Below are 24,029 nucleotides of genomic sequence, written 5' to 3'. Positions count from 1 at the left end.
GTATCTCTGACTGCTTACCCTGGAAGGTCTTACAGAGCCTCCCACTGCCTGCCATACACACTCCTGTTAGAGTTGCAGAACCTGTGTTCAGTATGGACCAATTCCTTTATTTTTTTTCTCTGTAACTGTTAATCCCACCTTCTGCTTAGGCTCAATGTTTTCCAGCAATATTTTTATCCACCCCTTCTCCTTACAGATTTTGTTTTACTAAAGTCTGTAGTCTAAGTACAAGATGGCTGAGTGGAACTAATCAACTTCTGATTTTCAATTTTCCTAAAGAGATTCTCCATGTTCAAATTATAGCCCATGAACAGAAGTTCCACTTCATTTTGCAACAATGTTGCCTCTGGTAATTGCATGTATGTAAACTATACAGAATTTGAGACCAGATTCTACTGAGGTAAGGCTGATAGACAAAAATTGGAAACTAGTGCAGTTCCTGAAAAAAATTTGAGGAGATAAAAGTCAGGCAACCCTTGATGTCAGAGCCATCAGGCCTAGTTTAAATCCCAGTCCACCCACCAAAACCCACCCTATCACCATATTTCTTTTGTCTTTGCCATCTAACTATTAAGGAGGTAAAAGAGCTAAAAAAATATTTTTTCATGTTAGAGAAGATTTTTTTTTTCAGAGTAATATATTGGCATGATGCAATTCAGAAAACTGACTCTTGTCATCACATATTTTCTGGGCAGAAGGCATGTGGGACATCTTTTCATTATTTCATCACACCAAAAACAAGAGTTCCCTTGTCTGGAAAGAGACTGTTAAATCACAAAAAAAATCTGTGCTGATGTTCTGACACACTTCAGACAGAAAAATAAAACAAGTTTAGTCCATTTTCTCATTATAAAATGCTAAAAAAACCCTAAGTTTAAAGCCTTGCAGCTCAGATTGGGATGATCTGTTGCTAGAAGACCAAAGGCCACTTCAGGAGGAGAGAAGACCTCTGAGGGGAGTTTTCATTCTTGATGATTTAACTACAGCCTTTTAAGCCAGCTGGCCATTGCATTTATTTTCTGTTGGCTTTGACAGGTCTGGTTTGCTTCCAAGGCTGCACACAGAACAGCCTGGTTATCATGGATCTGAAGACCTCATTACGAATGTGTAAAAAACCCAGATATGGTAACACAAACACCAGCAAGTGTTGGACAGCTGAGGAAATGTGCTGATGATTTTGATGCCCACGCTGATTTAAATGGACTAGAAGAGATTTAATTTCAAATCACAGAATATCTTGAGTTGGAAGGGACCAAAAAGGATCATTAAATACAGCTTTTAAGTGAATGGCTGTATGGGGATGGAACCTCCAACCTTGCTATTATCAGCACCACACTGTAACCAACTGAGAGAATCTATTCCAGAGCTAGGCCTTTTATCCTCTCCTGAATATGCATAGCTTGTAAAAAAAAAAAAAAGCTGTTGTTCACCTGCCTTAAATTTATCTATTGTCCCATCAATATTGCATTTACACCCTTGTAAATCCTTAGAGTTACGTATGTTAGTAAATCTTTTTTTAAAAAACTGTTGCTTGAAAATAGAAAGATATTTAATAGCTTAATTTATTTCTAAAATGCACAAGGATATAGTATATATTAGTTGGCAGATTTTTTCCTTTAGAACACCTTTTTCCTTTAGTTTAAGTGGACATGGGGAAAAATATAGAAAGAGAATTACCATGAAATTTTACTATAAAATGTTGTACCAGATGGATTCAGTGACTGCTTATGGTGTATGTCAAAGAAAAAAGAAAATAAAGAAAAATCACATTTTATGACATAAAGCTTCCTCTCATCATGATCATGTGGGACACAGAAGACATAGGAAATGGATTCTCTGGACTTAATTTTCAGCTACTGGTCTGCTCTTCCAATCTTCTCTGGACAGGAGTCCTATAGCATACATAAATGTCATTTACAGAACTCAGGATTCTATTAACACAGAAGAGGGTAAATAAATAAATAGTTATTTACATGAGGTGCACTAATTTTCACCTTGTCCCAAAGCAACTTCTTCTTTCTTCTTTATCCTTTCAGGAGAAAGGAAAGATGGGGTAGAATGTATAAGCCCTCATCTTCTGTCAGAGGAAGCCACACCTTTAAACAGAGGGAGGCAATTATCTCCTTTATTCATGGTTGATGGGTCTCTTTCCATCTCCAGATTTCTTTAGCACTCAGGTTCTCTTAAGCACTCTGATGTTAGTTATTTGATCTCCATTTCTTTTTATGCTGTGTAACCCTTGCAGAGAGTACGGCTTATGTGCTAGCGTACACAGGGTTTTAAAGCTCATTAATAGGAGAACGTGTGACACTGTGGTCTGACGCTGTTCTTCCAAAGATATTAATCATGATCTCTGGGTCTGTCTCTTGTAGCAAGGTTCAGGTGGATTAACAGGCATCAGTTTCCTCATGTATATACCTATGACAGGCTAATAAAAGCATCTAAGAAAAATCCCATTTGACAAAGAAGGCATACTTTGTCAAAGGTCTGCTGAAGTTTCACAGGGCTAGAATGGTAAAAATGTATTGCCATCAAGCACGGTGTATTGCGGCTTGCTATTGAGCACAAAGATCCCATTACCAAATGTCTCACTTATACCTGAGCTTCCATTTATGACGAAGCCTTCTGGAGCAAGAACTTACAGATACATACCATGATTCCTTAAGAACTTTACCACCACACCATAGTAACTGCTCTGGTATGTGATAGATCCATATAAATCACTGGGGATGATGGGCATTTGGCAACTGGGATATTTAATCAAAGAGTGATCACGTCTAAAATGTAAAAGTGGTACAGTCTGGAGACTCAAAAAGAACTATAGAATGGTGACAGAGTGATTGAAACAGTGTCTAGAATGATGACTAACATTTTCCAGCATATAGATAGATAGATAGATAGATAGATACATATATATATATATAAAAAGTTTCAATAAATGTCCTGTAAAATCCTACAGAAAGTGTGTGGATGCTAACTCTGTAACAGAGAGCTTGTGAAACTGCAGGCCATATAGCTTTTCAGTCTTGCCTGAGAAGCTGGCCTGGGAAATTCATGGGAGGATTCAAAGCAATCCTCAAAGACAGAAAACAGCCTTGCAGGTGTTGTTTTCTGTCTCTTGTTTTCTTTGCAGAAGAAAGTCAGGGGGTAGTGTACCCCACTGACCAATGATGGTAATGTAGTAGTTTACTAACCAATAAGAGTTTCCTTTCTGTACTTTTCACGTACCAGTCTATAAAACAGACCTGAAGTAATAAACTACGAGACATTCTCCTAACCGACTCCAAGAGAGTTTGTGTCGTTCATTCCCAGCCGTTCCTAATAGAGCGACAAAAGTGCAGAGATAATACTTTTACTCAGCATTCCTACTGTTATGAGAATGTGGTTGATGATGTTTGTCAAGCATTTTGAACAATGGCACATTTATATGGAATAATATAAAAATACAGGATGCGTACAGGACAGCTGACCCCAACTGACCAAAGCGATATTCCATGCCATTTAGTTTTATATTCAGCATATAAAGCTGGGAGAAGAAGGCACCATGGGGGGACATTCAAAGTTGTGGCAAGTCCCCAAGTCACTGCTATGCAAGATGGAGCCTGGCATTCCTGGGCATGGCTAAGCCATGGGAAGTGGTGAATACCCTCTTAGCTCTCCTCATTTGCACAGGTTTTGCTTTACCTCTACAACAGCCATTACACCATTCCACGGATTTTCTTACTTTCACCCTTCCAATTCTCTCCCCCATCCTACTGTGGTGAAACTGAGATGTGTAGGGCTCAGCTGCTTCCTGAGGTTAAACCAAGAAAATTGCTTAACAAAATGCTAGACTGGCTACCAAAATTAAATACAGCAAAACAGATTTTAAAGTTAGGAAGGGATCTCTCCTAGATCTCTGTCCAAAAGGAGTAAAGTGATGTAGGTTTGGATGTATTCATACAAATATTAATTTTCTGCCTTTGGATTTGGGGATTTTGGGGTCAGGGAGCCAAATCAAGTATGAGGCACAGCAGGTAGAATCAACAACTTTCACAGTATCTGTGTTTCACTTTGTACTGTAGGACAGATACCCCTTGCATACCACAATCAGTATCACAGACTATACATCGCTGTAGTGTCCTGAGTGTACCATACATTTTAAAAGAAACACTTAACCTGGTCCTTGGCTAAAGAAAGAAGCAGTAAAACAGCTAATGCCAATGGAGAGGCAGCGGTGCAATCTATCTCTACTCATCCATGTGAAAAGGAACTGCAAATAATTTGTCCCAGGATCAGTTCAAGCAAAAATGCTAGGTCAAAGTTACAACATTTACACCTTGTTCTGCTGGTCATTATTCAGATCAGAATAAACAAATTTAAGAGAGAGAAATCTCAAATTGGTGAAATTGAAACAAGAAACCATGTTCTCATTCTATATCGTACTGAAATACAAGAAAAGTATTTCTAGTGATCTGGTATATATCTACTTGTGGATATAGATAAGTTAAACCTACTGATAATAAATTGCCACATTTTTAAGTGGCTCGAATTTAGACACTACCTTGAAAATTTCCAGACACTTTATTAAAAGGATTCCTAATCAGGTTTCCCCATCTCGAACAGTTGTGTTGCCTCACTTGGTATTTTCTTGCATTCTAATATTTTCTAAATCAAATCTAATAAAATCAAATCAAATCAAATCAATCTTAATGACTTGAAGATAACTTTGCCAAGTACACTTGAAACATTTCTAGAAAATTATCAGCCATATCATCATCCTGCAAGAAATACTCTCCTGAATTACAGGTACCCCACAGTCTGCAGCATTCAAGCTACAGCACTGATAAAGATTAGTAAGAGCTAATCCTGGGAGTAAAGAGCAAAGGGCAAAGTAACATGAAGCACTCTAGTTGCTCACAGGGGATTCATAGCTTCAGACATAACCCCTCACATTTGAACTGAAAGCTCTGTAATAGAAGTGCTCCAGGTGAAACCACAGGCACACAGAGGTCAGAGTAAAATTCCTGCTTTTTCAGTCAGAACACATATTCACTGTAGTGATTTCATTGTCACTAGTCTCACTGTATTTTCAATATCCTTTCAGAAGAAAGAAATCTTAAGAAAAAAAACTTAGAAACTTAGAAATTATGTTCAAAAGCAATAAGAAAAAAAATATATGATAATAACTATATTTACATAAAGAACAAGGAAGGATCTGAAAAACTGCATTCCAGTAACTCTGATTTCACTTTTAGAACAGAAATTGTAAATACTTTCTACAGCCTAGTGTATAAACTTTAAAATTGTATGCAGCATAGAACAGCCAGAGTAACTTAAATTCATTGAGAAAAAACAAAAACAAAACCAGCAACACTGTATGTATTGCTGATATGACAAAGATAAATTTTACACAATGAACATTTTATTTATGTCACTTTCAAATCAGTTAATGGTGCATCACACAGCAGTTTTACCTACAAGGTCAAACATTAGAGAAGTTGCTCACAGAGATTAAGAAGTGGCTTTCAAAACAAGAATGGAGGGTGTCAGATCAAGAGAAAACATTTGACTTGTGTAGGAGCAATAAGCCCAGTAGGTATCAATAGCTTGATTTTGTTTACACATTTTATACTGAAGGCAGTATGTCACAGACTATCAGAGCAAGCTAATAGTATCAATGACAAAAAGCCACTCTGGGCTTTCTCCTTTCAAGATGCTGACTGGTCCAGCTTTCTTAAGAACAGTTCTCAATAGCATGCTTTCCCAGATCAAGGCTAAAGTCCTCTGTTGTGTACTAGGCTGAGGTTTATAAAGAGAAATGGAAAGGAATAAAGCAGAGGAAGGCTCTAAGCACTACTCTGAATATAGTTCTTAAAGGCTAATATTGCTACACCATTGCTACTACAGGAGTTCAGAGGGCTGCTAACACATAAAACAAGTAGAAAATCTCAGCTTGGTTCCCAAAAATATAGTACAGATCAATTCTCAGTGGCATTCTTCCTTGACAGTCTTGTGAAGTACCAAACAGTGATGAGCCTTGGAAAGCTCTCATGACTTACCTCATCTTCAGCCGAATAGACTCCAGGAACTGGTTTCTTCCATTCCCTGAATCATGTTCCAGACAGGAATCATGTCACCAGCATACAACTGTCCACATGCCTCAAAGGGCCTTTGGTTTTCTCACCAAAGAGGAACACATTTTCCAGCAAAATTTCATCCACTGTGAGACTTTACCCGAAGACACGGGCCAGACTGTGAGATGACAATGCAACATTTGCATCATCCACAATCTACACATGTACATCTACAATGTAATAGAATTTACAGGGTACTGCAAACATACAAACTGCACGGAAATCTTTCACTAGAGCCAGCTGTGTCAGTCATGATCAGAGGTGACAATGTTTCTGCTTTAGCTGATTCTATTCTTTCACCTCCACACTTGGGTGCTCCTTCTCCTTAGAGAGATCTTTTGTGGGACTGCAGCTAAAGAGCTGAATCTAACCCAATTAATACAATCAAAGTGTGAAGTCTCAACAGATTACCTCATCTGTTTTTTCAAAACTGAAAGCCACACTATCCACTGCTTTTCTGACACATTACAGTCTGTTTCTCTTTATCTTTTTGAATTTCATTACCTGCTGTCTCCTTTCTACCAAGAAATGTTTTCAGAAGTGTAGGACAGAAATGAGGTGGCTGATTTAAAATACCCTCTATTATAAATGTATATGGTTAAAATAATTTTAAATTCCCCATCTGCATTCTTGACCAAGTAGAATCCCTATCAGCAGGCCTTCCAGAGGCCATCCTCTGACTTTCAACTCCTGATTCATGACATGAATTCAATCAGCATGGTAATTTTGAAGTTTCAGTTTATATTGTTGGTAGCCAACTGTCTATAGTGTTGTTATCACCCCTTCAACCAATATTCACTGAATATGTACCAATCAATGCATTTTCCTTGTGAAAATATCACCTAAGCAGTCAGCTACTAAGCAGTCCTATCTTGTTAAATTTCATATATCTCAGAGTGAAATAAATAAAACAACAAAATAAAAAGGACCAGATTAAATAGGAAAACACAGAATTTATATTATCTAAATATTCATCTAAAAATTAATTTGTATTTAAATACTCCCTTCTAAATTAAACTCCTTAGCTCAAAAATTAAAGTTAGTTTGTGACTAGAAGTGCATGTCACTACTGATATTGGTACTTCAATAAGCTGCTTTTGAAGGTCTAATCCCAAACCTCTGCAACACTGGTCCTGTCTCACTTTCAACCCTATTTTTGTCTCTCATTGATGCTATAACTTACTGAATCAAGAGTACAAAGTCACACAGTTTAAAAGCAGTAAAATCTGTGCTTTCCTTTACCTCCTGGAGAAATTGCAACACCTTTAAAAATAAAAGCTAAATTTCAGGAGAACTACCCGGACCCTGCAGCTACAAACAATTAGCATCTAAGTCCAAGAATCAAACAGGCATCCCCTGCCGTAGTGATGCATAAGGTCAGCCAGTTAGCTACTGTTAAACAGTTTAAAGGTGTTATGCAAATTGTGTAATGCTAACAGTTGTCATATAATGAAAAACAGTGTTTGTTAGCAGTTAGAAGTACTTTGACCTTTTGAAGTGGCAGGTTTTAACAGGAGCAAAAATAGAAGCAAATACAATTTTGAAGACAATCAAAACAGAAAAAAAGGTATGAAGTAAGTTGTGGCTATTGCTAAACAGCTTTCATGTTAAACTTTTGGAAAGCTTCTTGAAGACTTGGCTTACTCTATAAAATGAAAATATTCTGTTTCTTCTTTAACTGTGAATTTGTCATTCTTGTTTCAAAAAGAAAAAAGAAAAAAAGTGTACCCAAGAGCTCAAAAAGAAGACAACCAAAAATATTCTAAAAGCCTTTTTTATGGTTTTCAAACAAGTATGGTTGATTACACGGGCATTATTTACAATTTTCAGCATTGAATTAAATGTTGTTGGAAAAAAGAGACTTTCCCACATGGTGACTGAAACATGTAAATGACAAAAAGCAATGAAGCATAAAACTGTATTGATGCAATAGAGCTCACATTTTTGGTCTAATACAATAGCTATAGGGTTCTTAGGGTAGACACACTAATGCAGAAGAATAAACATTACAGTCAATGGCTGTCAGTAGAGCTATCAGCCTCTCTGAATAAGGAAATTACTGTCAAGACAAAGTATAGAACAAGGAAGGAATCCAGTCCATTATTGCTGATGAGTAAATTTATACACCGTAAGCCCCCACATTAAATAGTTAGATGCCATCTCAAGTTAATTTTTCTTCTCTGCATGACCCCACTACTATTCTTTTCAAAAAGTGATTCAAGAATACCATCCCTCTAATGATTTGTAACTTTCTTCTAACTACAAGATTCAGCTTATACTAGATTGTATACCTCCAGTTCTTTCTGTACTCATTTAATCCCTTATATTTAGGCTAACCCTATGGATTTTTACACCAATATTTATCTTAAATATTTAATAAACATTCATATTAAATATATATTATAATATATAAATTCCCAGCTTAGAGAAGGATTCAGGGACCTTCTAACCAAATTCTGATACCTCAAGGGGCCTACAAGTAATCTGGAGAGGGACTCTTGAGAAAAGTATGTAGTGACAGGATAAAGACTTTGAAATGAAAGTAGGCAGGTTTAGATCAGATGTCATGAAGAAATTTTTCACTGTACCAGTGGTGAGAGATTGACACAGGCTGCTGCGAGAAGTTGTGGAAGTCCCATTCCTGAAACCTTCCGAGGCCAGGCTGGAAGACTTTGAGTAGCCTGATCTAGTGGAAGGTGTCCCTGCTCATAGCAGGGGGGGCTGGAACTAGATAATCTTAAAAGTTCATTCCAGACCAGATCATTCTGTGATTCTATGATATACATTATCATAATTCACTAAATCAAAATGCTTAGTAATTCATTGATTTTCAAATAGTTTGGAGTAAAACCCTGCAATGAAATTAACAACACAATCTCAACAATTCCATAAAGACAGAGTCTCATCTAAGTTTCCCAATGAACACCAGATATTTTTTTTTAGACTCATAAGTACATAATTAAACAAATAACAGTTACAAAAAAGAAAACAAATTAAATATGGGTGGATTCCCTTTCTTCTTCCTGTCTCTAGTTTCTTATCACTGATACATAGGTAGTATATGAGCTCCAGAAAAAGAAAGCATCTTTCAACAACTCTATGAATTCTTTGTTTCAAATTTAAAAAAGTAACCACTTTTTTTTTTTATTAGTTACTTCACCAAACACCATTACTCAATTTTCAACCACAAGTTTAGCTATTTTATTTCCAAACACAAGCTAAAACCTATAATGCCCTCAGACTGCAGGACAATTAAAGTTAAAAAGTCTCTTTTTCCTTTTCTAGCTATCAGGATAAAGCTAACAGGCATGATGCACTTCTCTACTGTGTTACTGGAGATGGAACATAAGAAAAGCTATAATTGCTTGAGGCTCCCCTGTCTATTATCACTCGTAACGGTTACAAAACATCCCAGAATGTATTATTCCAACATTTTAAAAGCTTAGTTTCACCTTAAGAATAATTTCCTCTGGTGTTGAAAATTTACATAAGGAAGTGAATATTCATAAAGACATTAAAACCCCCCAACTTTTAATGAACCAGAATCTTTATTTTGAGCAAAGTTAGAGAAAGAACATATTTCTATAGAATCCAAATCCAATCTTTTGGTCCAAATTCAATTGACATCACCTCCTCAGGAAGATCTTGCATATAAAAAAATTCTCTAATATCTCAGTGGAAATGGCATCTAAGCAACTAATCTATGAAAAACAATGATTATATCTTTCTTTGACTGCTGGCACAAAAAGTGAATTCTCTCAACAGTCAGAAAAAATTAAGGAATTATTCACAAAGGATCTAAAATACTGTTTCACTCTAAATGAGCCAGTGAGTGGAAAACAAGAGTAGAGCTTTATATTACAAAGGAAGCTCTTCTGGATTAAAAGATTGCAGATATGTCACTCTCTCTGCACAAATGCAGACTTAAAAACCCACAGCAGATCTAGTCTCTCTCTAATTACATGATAGCAGAAAGCCCATTTAAATAGTATATCAGGTAGCATACACAAGTGTTTCAAATTTTGGATTTACAAAATAAGCAAATTTATAAATACAAGACAGTCAGTTACACTCTTAATCTGACACAGTTAATATTACTGTTTTGAAGACCTAAAGCAAGTAGTATAAATAAATCAATGAAATTACATACCTGCCTATGATAAGATCGAAATTCTGGTATTAACACAGAAATGTAAATTTCTGTTGATTTAATCCCCATTTTGCTTTACATAACAAAATTACTTGAAAACAAGATAATTATTCTTGAAGGCTAAGGGCTTTTAGCCAAAAAAAAATTATTAAAATGTCATTTTCATTTTTATCTTCTTTGGGATTGTCTATCAGGCAATAGACACTTAGCGAACTTATTCTTCTAAAATATATCTTTTTATCACTTCTTTTTTATAAAAATGCTTAACATTCTGTTTTCTCCCCTCAAGCTGTTTAGATGCTTGTAAGTTTAGGATGAAAAGAGAGCTTTTAAGACCATTTAAGGTAAGGGACAAAATAATAGTAAGAAGCAGTAAATTAATAAAACCTGCCATAAGTGTTTGCTCTGACTTAGGTAACATGTTTTACATAGATTTGAACAGGCTCAGGCCTGATCTCGTTACAGTTGAAGGCAAAACTGCCTTGTTATAGTAGAGAAATGTTGTGTTCTTCAAATCCCTAACTAAATTCTTAAAATACATGAGATCCAAAGATGCGAGGTAGTGTTAACCTTCTACACTAAGGGATGAATAAATTTAATAGTGCGCAAGGCATCAAAGTGACAGGGTAAAAATTGTAGTGACATAAGGATGGAGCTCTATTCTTGGTTTTGTCAGGAGTACAGGTGTCTGATGTGATCTAAGATGAACTACATTATCCACAGGATGGGAGATATATCACTGGATTTTTTAGGAGGCCCATGATTTTCTGAAAACAATATCTAGAGATATTAGAGAGAGATTAGAGAAAAGCAAGTCAGACCACATGGCCCAAACAGCAACAGGTCCCTACACAAAGTGTAATGAATCCTACCACTACAGAAGGAAGGCATTCAACCCCAAATTATGACATTGGAACACTGGTGTCTACCTGGGGACCCCACAGATATGGGTCTAATCTTTTGAAATGAGAAACAGGTTTTAGTTACCTAAACAGAAGTGTCTAGAGTCATATGAGGTGATTTAGAACACAGAGACTGGCTTCCTGTTGCTAGCCTAAAGAGGAACTTTTGTTGGTCCCATGTTATTTCTGCCAGCCTTGTGCTCATCTTGGCCAAGGGCACCTTAAAAGGTGCTCGATACCCACATGTGAGCAACTTAATCACATTTCTGGTCAATACCAACAGAAGAGTTAAAAATACTTCAAGTTACTCTAAAACATGCATTAACTGGTGGGTTGAATTGATATGCATTAACTGGTTGCTTGGCTCCCTGTTTCATTGATTGCAGGCATCAGAACATCACTAATATGTAGGGAACACGTACAGAACATTTGAACACTTAAATTTAAGTACTGTTCTCTTTAACTGAATCCCTTTCCCATCTAACCCTGAAGCTTGCACACATGCAGAAAAATATACCTCATGCAAATCATCCTGCACAAATCTCATCATGAGGATGCATATGCGCAAAGAAACTCAACCTTCCCACACAAAATAACTTGAGATCCTCATTTAGCAAGTAATAAGTCATTTGCAAAGCATGGCTTTTGTGACACCAGTGTCATGGACATCTTTAAGTCTGTGTTCGTGACCACACTAATGATATAAATGTGGGAAATACCAAACTAACAACACATTGTATCTAGATATCCATTACACTCCTACTAGTATCCAATTTTATGAACTAGTTAGCAATACTTATATAGAAAAAGGCATAGTACTTCAAGAAAATCATAAACTGATCAAGCCCTCCTGAGAGATTGTCAGCAATCTACACACAAATATTTTAAAATCAGGCAGTGTTGGTCCATGTCACTGGAACTAAGGATTTCAAATGGAATTAATCAATCCTTAAGTCTCTCTGCCCTTTATTTTTCATTCTTTAAGCCAAAGAAATACAATGAATTACCAATCAGTGCATGCCATTTATGCTCATATACAGCTCCTGTCATCTTGGATTATAGGACAGCCATACCTTACAATCAGAAATTGCCTAACCTGAGCCAACTTCTAACTGCTGCCAGTAGCCAAATGAAAAAAAAAAAATAAAAAATATATATATATATGATAATTATATGTCATATATATATATATATAAGAAAATTCTTCCATTGCTGTACTCCCTACTGTACTTTTATAATGTTTGGGTTTTTTAATTCAAAATTTGGAAGTCCCTCCATGGTGGATTTTAAAATTTGACAATCTCCAGCTATATTTGCTATATTGATTTATTAAGCAATCCTGCACTGGCAGAGAAATAGGTTTTTGATGAGTCTTTCCTATCTCTAATATTTCGGATTCTATGGTTCAGTAATGGTTGATGATGTTAGTGGGCTACAGGTAATGGTCTGTAGGAAGACAAAGTGAGGGAAAAGGAAAAGAGAGAGCAAGAGAAGGGAGGGAAGGGAGGAAAAAGATTAAGTTTCCACTTTATCGTACTTAACATATCATCACAGCAAATCTTATTTACCTTATCCTCTCCCCATTAAGTTCTTAACATCCAGGGATATGTGAGCAGTATGGCTGCTTCTTAGTGGTGCCTAATATAAAATATTAAATTCCTGGAGTAATGTGTCTTTTATTATATGTCACAAAAATCCACAAATACTCAAACACAAAAGGAGAAGCTTAGGTATTGTGATGAAAAAGAAGCATGAATGTATGTGGAACAATTTACTTATTTAAGGTTACATTCACTCAAAAACAGAACAATTTTTAATTGTGAATTGTATGGTATTTACAATCTGATCCAAAACTTGATCTGATTTATTTGCTAAGACTTTTACATTTATTTAAAATAATTTTGAATACGTTTGGGTAACAAAAATTATCCAAACTTTCATTCTGAAAGAGACTGCTGCTCTCAACTTTCAGTTACCTAATGACATCTTTCACCTAATCCTAATAGTGCTGTCTACCAAGTTTTGGTACTCATATTCTAAAAGACCAAAACAAAAACAAAACAAACAAACAGCAAACAAACAAAAACAAACAAACAAAAATTTTAAAAAACAACCACAAAAAAATCGAAAACAGTGTTCAAACTGTTATAAACATGTCTTTCATCTTTTTTTATCTGGTACTTTCTTTTGAACATGTTCACTTCTAGCACAATTATACAAATTATTAAATTGAAATTATGTATTTATATTTTATTATATTCCTCTACTACACATTATGGAAAAAAATGAAACAGTCCCAAAATAAAGGAAGGATGAAGATATATTCCTGGCTCTTTTACATCACTTTTCTTCAATTGCTCTTGATATGTATTGGAAAAGGCTGTAAACACTCTTCACTTAATTCAACGTACATCTGTGCAAGCTAGGTTACAAAGATGGATAAATTACGTGATCCATATGAAAACTCATCCTAGAGCTGACACACAACCTGGACCTTCAGCCCTCCAGCAAAATGCCTCAGTCACTTACATCACATCTTTTTCCCTACATATTCAAAAACTTATGCAATAGAGAAAAATATAATAAAGACCTTTCCAAAGCTGGCATTTCATATACAAGTAATGACAAGTAAAGATGTCAAGTAAATGACAAGTAAAACATGCCAAGACCAAAATTATGCTGTACAGTGACCAATATATTTATATAATTTCTCATAATAATAATACGTTTTATTGCATGAAAGATCATTTCTTTCACTTGCAATTAAACATAAACCACAACACAGACAGATACAATCTGTCAATTCCTCTGCAAAGACAGTGGGTCAAAACAATTTCCTAGAAGAGCATCACACAACCAATGTCTGAGGTAAAAATGTGACAGGATCATCACCTTCAGATCAGCATGCCATACAAAAAGAAAGCAATGTCCTCTGTTGTACACTTTGTAAATATCCACCAATACATGTAAATTAAGTATCTTCCTCCCCACTGAAAGAGAGGCTTGTTTTTCTGTTTTACTATCTATGTTTTAAGACATTGACAATTTTCTTTCTGCCTTTCAGCTGGTTATTTTCTAAGAAAGTCTTTCCCTTGCCAACATCTGTTTCACACCTGTAAGTGAATTTGTGATTATATCCCAGCAAAAGTGAACAGTACCAATGAAATAAAACAGCTTTTCCTCTACAATATCATGAGAAAAAAAATACTAAAGACCAGATTTTCTGAGGATAGCATTTCTTTTCAAATTATCTACACAGCTTTGAAACCGGTTCAACTGTTTTGTATTCGGGAGAAAACACACAACATAATCTTCATGTATTACCAACACATCCCCATGAGTGGAAAAACCTGATGAAAATTGATACAGATTTGTCTTACAGCAGTTACTTTGCTCCCCCTAACCGTGTCATGACATGATGAGTACTCATGAGTTAATACAATCAGAAGCTCAAAGAAGAGGGCATCAGTCCCAGAGGGACATTCTTTCTCAGTATCACAGAATGGGTCAGGGGATGAAGGTACCACAGTGGCTCATCTGGTCCAACCTCCATGCTCCAGCAGGGTCATCCCTGAGCACATGGTACAGGATTGCATCCAGATGGTTCTTGAATATCTCCAGTGAAGTAGACTCCATACCCCATTCCAGTGTGAGTAAAGAAGCTCTGAACTCATATTCAGGTGTAACTTCCTGTGTTCCAGTTTCTGCCCATTGTCTCTTGTCCTATTTCTTAGCACCACTGGGCAGAGCCTGGCTTCATTGTCTTGACACTCTCCCCTCAGAGACTGATAGACATTGATGAGATCCCCTCTCAGTCGTCTCTTCTCAAGGCTGAACAGGCCCAGATCCTTCAGCCTGTTATTGCAGGAGAGATGTTCTTGTACAGAGGAGCCCAGAATTGGACACAGCTCTCCAGATGTGGCCTCACTAGGGCTGAGTAGAGCGACAGGATCACCTCCTCAACCTGCTGACAATGCTTTTCCTGGCAACCCAGGGTACCTTTGTCCTTCTTGGCCACAAGAACACACTCCTGGCTCATGGATGGCTTGCTGTCCACCAGGATCCCCAGGTCTTTCTCTGCAGAGCTGTTTTCCAGCAGGTCAGCCCCAGCCTGTACTGGTGCAGGTCATTCCTCCCCAGGTGCAGGGTTCTGCATTTACCTTCACTGAATTTCAGATGGTTCTTCTCTGCCCATCTCTCCAGCCTGTCAAGGTCCTTCTGAAGGGCTGCACAACACTCTGGGGTATCGGCCACTCCTCCCAGCTTCGTGTTCTTGGGGAACTTGCTGAGGAGGCCTCTGCCCCTTCATCCAAGTTATTGGTGAAAAGTTAAACAAGATTGGGCCCATACTGAACCCTGGGGGACACCACCAGTGACAGGCCTCCTACCAAACCCTGTGCCACTGATTACTGTCCCACCCTCTGGGATCTGCTGTTCAGCCAGTTCTCAAACCACCTCTCTGTCCACTCACCCACTCCACATTTCCTGAGTTTGCCTATGAGGATATTGTGAGAGACAGCGCTGAAAGCCTTGTTGAAGTCAAGGTAAGACAATATCCTCTGCTCTCCCCTCATCCATCCAGGCTGCTGTTTCATCACAGAAGGCAATCAGGCTGGTCAAGCATGATTTACCCTGAGTAAGTCTATGCTGACTACTCCTGATAGCATTCTTATCATCCATGTGAATAGAGATGGCCTCTTTTCCAAAGCACTGTGCCAACCAGAGTAGAGGCAAACCTAGCATGTGGTAGCAGCAGATATATAAATCTACTACTACCCTGGCCACACAGTGTAGATGCTCTTTTAAGATGCAGCCATAAGGAATTTTCTTCAATATTCTTTACAAAGACATCTTCTACAAATAGTCCAGAACTCAGCGGTCTCATTCCACACTGCTATTCCACACAAGGGTTAATCATGATATGATTCATAATGAATTAATGAGAGCAAAGTATTTTCATCCATTGTCACAAAGCAATTGTTGAATAACATGCTTTATGTTTTTTTCACAGTGTAATAAAAACTGCTATTCTACAGAGAGAAAGCATCAAGTGACTTTAATGTTCTTCTTATTGCTTCACCTGCACATCTCCTAGCACAGCAGTTTTAACTCTAGAATGTGAAACCACTTTCCCAATGACTGGGTTCAAGCTTCAATATTTGAGATTGGATTGCCTAGTATTAAGTTCTGAAATCAACAGGACATAAGTTTCCTAGAACCCTGAAGCCTTGATCTTGAAATTAACAGGAGTTTCTAAGCATGGCAAAAATACCTGAACAAGCCCCTAAGTCAATTATGTGCTGTAATACCTCAAAAGGTATGCTAGAAACATTACTATTACAGCTGAACTCCTCAGCTGGTGTAAACTAGATGTTAATAAGCAAAGAAACATTGTACCAACAGTTTTGGTTAATAAGTAAAACCACTGAATTTTTTTTTTCTTTATCTGTAATTTATGTCAAATCTAATTTATTAAAGAAATAAAGTGTTGCCACTTAATTGCTCTTAGTGTACACCAAAGATGCTTACAATGAATGATGATAAACAGGAACATGAATGAACAGTTGCCAGGTAACCAATAAATAAAGGTCCCAAATAGCATGACCTCTCTTTAAAGGATAAAGCTCTAATCATAATTATTTTTCAGATCCATTTCAGTGCCAACTAAAATCATGTTTGCAGCACTAATCCTGGCCTTCCTCATACAGAATGAAACCAAATCTGTCATTTGACATATCACAGATAACAAATTAAACAGACTCAACCTGCTCCTTCAGATTATGGTCAACAGTGCAGTTTGAGGATGGCAAAAAGGCAATAAACTGGAATCTGAAATAGAGAGCTGAGAATATTTAAGCAATTTAAATAGGGTAATTAATTATTTTTTTTTTAATGTTACACTGTTCCCTTAAGGATCTTCAAATAGTATCAACACAAAATCCTGCAATGTTTAACATCATAAAATGATGATTCAGTAAAGTACAAGGATGAGACAGACTTTAAAATACTAAAAACAGATGCACTTTGAAATGCTTTAAAATCTATATAATACCACATTCTATCTTTATAAACTCTTACAACACAGTCTTGCTGAGTGCATAAGCAAAGCTGAGGTGCCTAGAGCAAGCACTGACCTTTTAGATGGATTCAAATAAAACTGACAAAGAGCAACATAAATCTTAAACCAGTTAAAGAACACAGTATATCCACTTTGAAGAAACAATGAATGGTTCTGCAGGAGTTTTACATTATGCTTTCAAAATAATGGAATGGGAGAGCTTGGGCTTGTTCAAGGTTTACTGGTGGGCTAATAAATTTTGTATTTATTTTAGTAAGCTCTCATGTCAGAAAACATTAGGAACATGTTTTTGTAGTTTTACCTTGCACTACATAAGGTGATTACATAAATCTCCTTAACCATTTTATTTCTTTTCTTTAGTAGAATTGAAATTCACTAATAGCTGTGATGCTTAAACTCTAAACTGATAAAAATTTGCAACAGGAAAACAAGTTGAACTATAATAATAAACAAATATGTTTTGTACCTAGGTATTACATACTATGTCAGCAGTGAACAAGAAGAACAGGCACCATCCTTCCAACCTGTCTTTGAAAAAAATACAGGCAACAGAATACGTGAACTTCCCTCCAACGTCAGTAGCACAAAATAATCGCCCACTTTACAGTAGAAAATGCACTCTAACAACTAAGTAGTATTTTTTCACATGTATTTCTTCATATCAAATGAAAGCTAGTTCTTTATATAGTAGGTATTCTCCTTCTTTCATAGAAAAGCATTCTGTTGCCTACCACCAGACACATAATTTTCCAATTATTTTCCTTTATCTAGATATCTGCTCACCAGAGACCTTTATTTGGGATTTTTCTTTGTATCTGTTTTTCATGAATAAGCAAATACGAAATACACCACATTATATCTGCGTTTTCCTTAACTAATATTTCGTCCACTAATCATCTTCTTCACCTGATTCAGTAACTCCTCTCCATCTTTTTAACAATTTCAGTTTGAACTCCTTATTCGAACAAAAGTCCAGTTCATTTCATCTTGATATCCTATGCAAGAGTGAGCTTCAGAATTTAAGTAATTGAGAATCATGCATACTGACTGTAGCTTAAAGCAATGCAGAAGATCCTGTAAATTCCTGTTAGGACACATGGTTCTACTGATACCAAAACTACCTTAATTGCTTTGCTGTAGTTTTCAGCTTGCATTTTAATGAACTAGAAAAGTATTGTGTTGTGCCTATAAATCTCACAACCAAGTCTACCAGTTCAAAAGTATGTAAAGGTGATATTGGAGGATTTTTTCCACTCCCAAATGTTTATTCCTTTCCAGTTGCCGGCTGAAAAATGAAACTGGTCTGGTTTTAAGTCTAGAAGACTAAGAGATTATGGAATAAAAGGTCATGCCTTACTATTTAGCAGAAGCTGGAGGCTAATTGTAAAGTTTATTAACAATGAAAACAATGGGGTTCTCAGAAACTTATTACAGTGGAGGAAACTGATGTTATTTTTCTGAAGTTTGGATTCCACTGTGTTTTGTTCCACAATATGCAATCCCACTTTTGAAAATGGGAGATGACTATTGTTTTAAAGATCTGCTCACATTAAAATAAGAGTCCTTTTAAGACATCCTCTAGGGATTCAAGTCTATACATTTAGCAATAGAAGGAGAAAATCAGCAAAGCTGCCAGTCTGAGGAGAGAGATGAGAGAGAGAGGCATGCTTTCTCTCTTGTATTTCCCACATCACAGATACAGTCAATGAAACTATGTGGAATTCTAAAAACACTTTCCTCGATAGGGCTTAGGCAGATAATCATCTGAGTTAAGAGTAAGCAGCATTATGTTCCGGAGATCAGCCATATTCTAGGTGCATGCTGATCCTGTCTTTGGATCAAGGTATTTTTGTTTCAATATTTCATTGTTTCAATATTTTCAATATTTCATTTTTCCCGTAACAAAATGGAAACATTTGTTTTCATTTTTTTTATATTGGATATTTAATAGTTAATTAAATATAAACATACTTATTATTCAAGTACATTGGGAGATAAATTTGCAGAACAATACCAGCTCAGACAGTGGGATATTGTTTAGTTTAGGAGAGCAAATATAGATATATATATATACACTAGATGGATGATACTTGTGAAATACCATCTGTAGACACTCTCAGTAACACACAAATTGAGCCACACAAAATATTATTACTATAGTAAGGAGCCCAGTTGGGGGAAGAAGGTAGTTTGTTGCTTTATCACTTTTTAGTAACAATTAGCTTCTATGTGTTTGATTCAGTTTTATACGTGGAATGTTCTTTTCGTAACTATTATTCCATTCACTATCCTAATGATGGACATCTGCCCCTGGTAGTGTACAGAAATAGTTGAAAATATTGATAACATAGTCTTTCACTAATATACTTAATGAAGTTACTGTTTTGGACCAATAGTTCAGCTCCAAAAGAGGGAGCTAAAAGCGTAGTCCTTAGTTTTTCTCATGATGTCAGAAACAAAGTCTCACAAAAATGCTACTGGTAATCAATGAACTTTGAAAATTAATGCTAAAAAGCTTCCTTCACATACAACTAAGTGATTCCTAAATTTCATTGTGATTTCTTAACGTATCAGTTACAACCATCTCTCATGAAGCTTCAGCACAAAACTTTCACCAGTATAGAGTGCAAGTGTGCCCCTCTTACGTACCATACTCCATGACCTGAATCCTACTCTGCTGTGTCTACTACATGAAATACTGTATACATGAATACAGTTTCAGGATGGACAGCTGAATTCAGCTACCACTGGAAGGTTGAGGAATTCCTCCATTCAGTTGTTTGGCTAAAAGAAATTTTATGGAGAGACAAGCAAATTATAAGGAACAGAAATGTTCATACTAGCTTGTAAATTTCAGCTTTGTGTTTTAGTTTTAAAAGGAAATATTATTATTTAATGTATTTGAGCTACAGCAGTATCTCTTAAGAATTGCCCTGACTCACAGCACTGAAACAAACAAAGCAACCAAAAAATTCAACAAGACTGCACAGATTTTACTTAGCAATCAGGAAAGTGGATTAAACAAGACAGAACAAGAGGAAATAAATCATCTCCACATTTTATAATGTTCAACAGGTATTATTTGTATTTTATTTAAAGACAAGAAAGAATGAAAAGTAAATCTGCTTTCCAAACATTCTAAGCACTTTTTTTCAATGACATTTCATTCAACTATATGTACACTACTTCTTTCCTGAAGCCTACTTTGCATACTTATTGTCATAAGAAATCTTTGTCATATTTTCACAATTTACTCTGAAGTACAACTGCTTTATGCACTTGTGCTGACATGCAGAGTTTTACAGCACAATACATACTTGCTGTTGCCAAGTCCTTTGCCTCAAATTTCCCTTGCTTTTAGCCTTTGCTGTTCCCAGCAAAAAGAAAATTGAATTTTCAGCACTATCCAACAATGTGAACACAGCAATGGCTGTTCTGGGGCAAATCTGAGGTTCATTTAGGCCAGGACCATGTCACCAGCAGTGGTCAAAGGCAGTGACCTAGGAAAAAGCCCCATATTAGGACAACTCTCAAATAATATAGCAATCCCCTGGAACACGCTTCTGGCTCGCAGCAATGTGAGACTCAAAGACTTAAATATGAAAAGACTAGAAGCATTGGCATATGATAACATTCCTTGTTTTCAGAAGGCCTGGAAAGAAGAGCAGAAGATGGCATATTTCAAAAAGGAGAAATATGTTGCCCTCATCACACACACATGCCACTTCATTCCATCTAACAGTGTTTCTTGCTCCTGATATTGCCTTTACCCTAAAAATGTGCTGCTTCCCATATGGAAGAGGTGGCAAAAATGAAAGTGTTTCCCTTCTTTCCTCGGAAAACCTCCTCCTGACTGGAGCTGGCCTCCTGTTCATATTCCACTTGACTAAACCAATCTTTTTCTCCTCCCACACTAGCTCCATCTGCCGCCCGTCTCTCCAGCAGAGCCAGATGCCAGCAAAGCAGACTGCTGTGGGAGGAGAAAGTTCTGTCGCTGGAATTTCATCCCTATACTCTGCAGGGGGCCAGCCTGTGAAGCATGGGGAGGATACAGAGAGCAACTTCCTCTCTTCCACGCTTCTTCCCCTGCTCATCAGTAAAGAAGGCAGCTGAGGACATGAGCAGAAGGATAAAACGTCAGTGTGTGCTCTTAAATATGCAGCTCTAATATTCATATAGCAGAAGTCTCACAATCGTACTCCAGAGCATGGTACACACCAGATAAACACGTGAGAAGTATGAGTACTGCTCCAAAGACCTTACAATCCAACAAAAGCAGAGATGCACGTTTGTGATAAGGATCAAATGAGTGACTAGAGCATATATGACAGAGAAAAAAGGCTTGAATTTATAATCAGGAGAGATTTTAATGACAGAGTAAAAAGACAATACTATCTGGAGAGATAGACATCAAAGAAAGAATCAATGGATGAATGTTGTTAAGCTGAGAGAATTGCAAAGTAAACTGCCTGTAGAGAAGGAAAGAATAGGATGAAAACAGACATGGAGAAATAAAATGTGGATTCTTTATACATTTGTTGTGATCTTGCATGAGACAGAGGGAGAAGACATACAGGTAAGAACTTTACACAGTCTAGGAACAGAGGAGGATCTGCATGAGCAATCTTGTCAGAGAAAGGAGCAAGAATGTGTGTCACTGAGTGAGAACAAGAGCTCATATAAAACAAGCAAGTGTGCATATGTGTGTGAGACAGGGACACAGACTTCATTTTTCTGAGAGAAAAAATGTTGGGAACCTAGGAGACTAAAGAAACTATAAAGCAAGGAAGGCTGGTGTATGGGCGCAGCAAAAAGTTTTGAGTGGGGTTGGCAGGACAGAAGAAAGTGAGGGTACAGAGCAATCTAACAGAATACCAGAATTACATATAAGAAGTTGAGAGAGCACACATAAATCACAGAGACTTAACATGAAAAATCAGTAAGTTGAATTGACAAGGAAAAGAAGAAGGAAATAGACACATCACATTGCAGCAAAGCAGGGGATCATAGCAGAACAAACAGAGTGACAGGATGGAGAAAAAGGAGTAAAGATTATATGCAAAGATGATAAAAGTCAGTAAAGAAACATTAGTTTAGTTATGTGAAAGCACTATGTAAAAACTCCTAATGGGAAAACTGGGAGTGTAGACAAAGGTGACTGGAAATGGATGGCCACTGTGAGTGTAAACTCTCTGGATTTGCTCCATCTTGGCATCTCCAGATTTTAATCTTCATTTTCTCTCAGAAAAATACTGTTTTCCTGTTCTCCACACCCCCTAACTTCCAAGCTGTAGTTGCACCTTTATGCCGTTTGTTTCACTATTTCTAGTGGCAACTCTTTTTCTTACATCTACATAGGAAAAAGATCTCATTTTTTTTTTTCAGATACTCTACCACAAAGAAACGTGCCAAAAATCTCAACTTTCCTTCCTCCTGTCCCCATAACGCTCTTTCATTCATTCTACTTCGGAAAAAACCCCAAACCAAACCAAACCAAAAAAGGCTGGGAAAACTCAGCAATACAGCGGTATACTAAATCCAAGACATTCCGAGAACCTTTCCTGAGCTGCATGTACATAGTGCGCTCCGGGTTTCCTCCGTGCCCGGGTGAGGGTTTCCCGTCCCCCGCGGGCTGCGCTCCAGCGCCCGGCATCGCGCTGCCGGGATAACGGGATCTCCGGCTCGAACGCATCCATCAGGCGGGGCAGCGCGGGGAGGGGAGCTAGCTACCGGCTGCTGGAAGGAAAGCCTACACAGACGTATGCCCTGGCTGCTGGAAGACATGGCTGGCTGGCTATTTGATTTGAGGGACATAAAAAAAGGGAAGGGAGGAAAGAGAGAAGGGGAAGCACACACGCTCGCACACGCATCCGGCTGATCTTACCTCCACATTGAAATACTGCTCCGCTTTGCACACTGTAGCACATAAAATCCAAATGAAGGTTTGCAAGAAAAACACCCTGGACTGAGACACGAAATCCAACCGGCTTCCAGTGCTGGATGCGAGTACGATCATAGTGAACTGTCCTTCAGCGGGTGGGAGATCTCTCTTTCTCTCTCTTTGCCTTAAACAAATGCACAAACAAACCAACCTCCCCCGTGTCGGTGAAGAGCCCGTAGCGCAGGTTCACCCACAGCCGGGGAGGAGGAGGAAGAGAAGGAGGAGGAGGAGCAGACACTTCACAGCACAGGCGGCGGCGCGGCAGGGTCAGCTCTCGCTCATCCTCACCACCAGCCCCGTAAAGAGGGAATGTGGCGTCCGAGTGCGGTCGCTGCTCCTGCACGACTCCTCTCTGCCCAGCAGCAGCAGCCGCCTCCCCGTGTCCTCCCTCCGCTCCCGCCTCCTCCACCTCCTCCGCCTCTCCTCCTCCTCTCCTGCCTCCTCCCCTTCAGCCTCCGCCTCCTCCCGGGGAAGGCGGGCTGGCTCGCCTGGGCTCGGCTCCCTGCCGTGGCCTGGCCTGGCCCGGCCCGGTTCGGTTCGGCCCGGCTCGGCTCCCCGCCGTGGCCCGGCTTGGCTTGGTTTGGCTCGGCTCGGCTTGGCTCGGCTCTGTGCCCTGCCTCGCCTCGCCCCCCGCCGCTCCCCTCCACTCCAGAATGTTCAGCCGAAACCTACATGGCCCCGCCCCGTAGGCGGCCTAAAGGCGACGGCCCCACCAGGCGGCCCCGGCGCGCCAGCGCCGCGCGGCCGCGCTCGCCGGGCCCCGGCCCGGAGCCTCCTTGGGCGGCTGCTGGGGACCGGCGGCCCGGGAGCAGCCCGCGGCCCTTCCCCGCGGCCCTGTCCC

The 24,029-nt window shown here is 38.3% G+C and overlaps 1 protein-coding gene across 1 annotated transcript in view; it reads right to left on the bottom strand.

Moving 5' to 3' along the window:
• Positions 1 to 23,507, bottom strand: part of MMP16 (matrix metallopeptidase 16) — a 163,595-nt gene extending 140,088 nt beyond the window's left edge. The window contains exon 1 of the mRNA XM_005517044.3: positions 23,132 to 23,507. Coding sequence (XP_005517101.1) covers positions 23,132 to 23,263 — 132 coding nt within the window. The 5' untranslated portion in view covers positions 23,264 to 23,507. The remainder of the gene's footprint in view (positions 1 to 23,131) is intronic.
• Positions 23,508 to 24,029: the final 522 nt, after the last annotated feature.

This window comes from Pseudopodoces humilis, chromosome 1 (genome assembly GCF_049639895.1).
Source record: "Pseudopodoces humilis isolate 2021_Gansu_Grassland_sample_001 chromosome 1, ASM4963989v1, whole genome shotgun sequence".
In the NCBI taxonomy this organism is placed as follows: Eukaryota; Metazoa; Chordata; class Aves; order Passeriformes; family Paridae; genus Pseudopodoces; species Pseudopodoces humilis.
The sequence above is the reverse complement of the archived record's forward strand: the minus strand, read 5'-3'. Positions and strand labels throughout refer to the sequence as shown.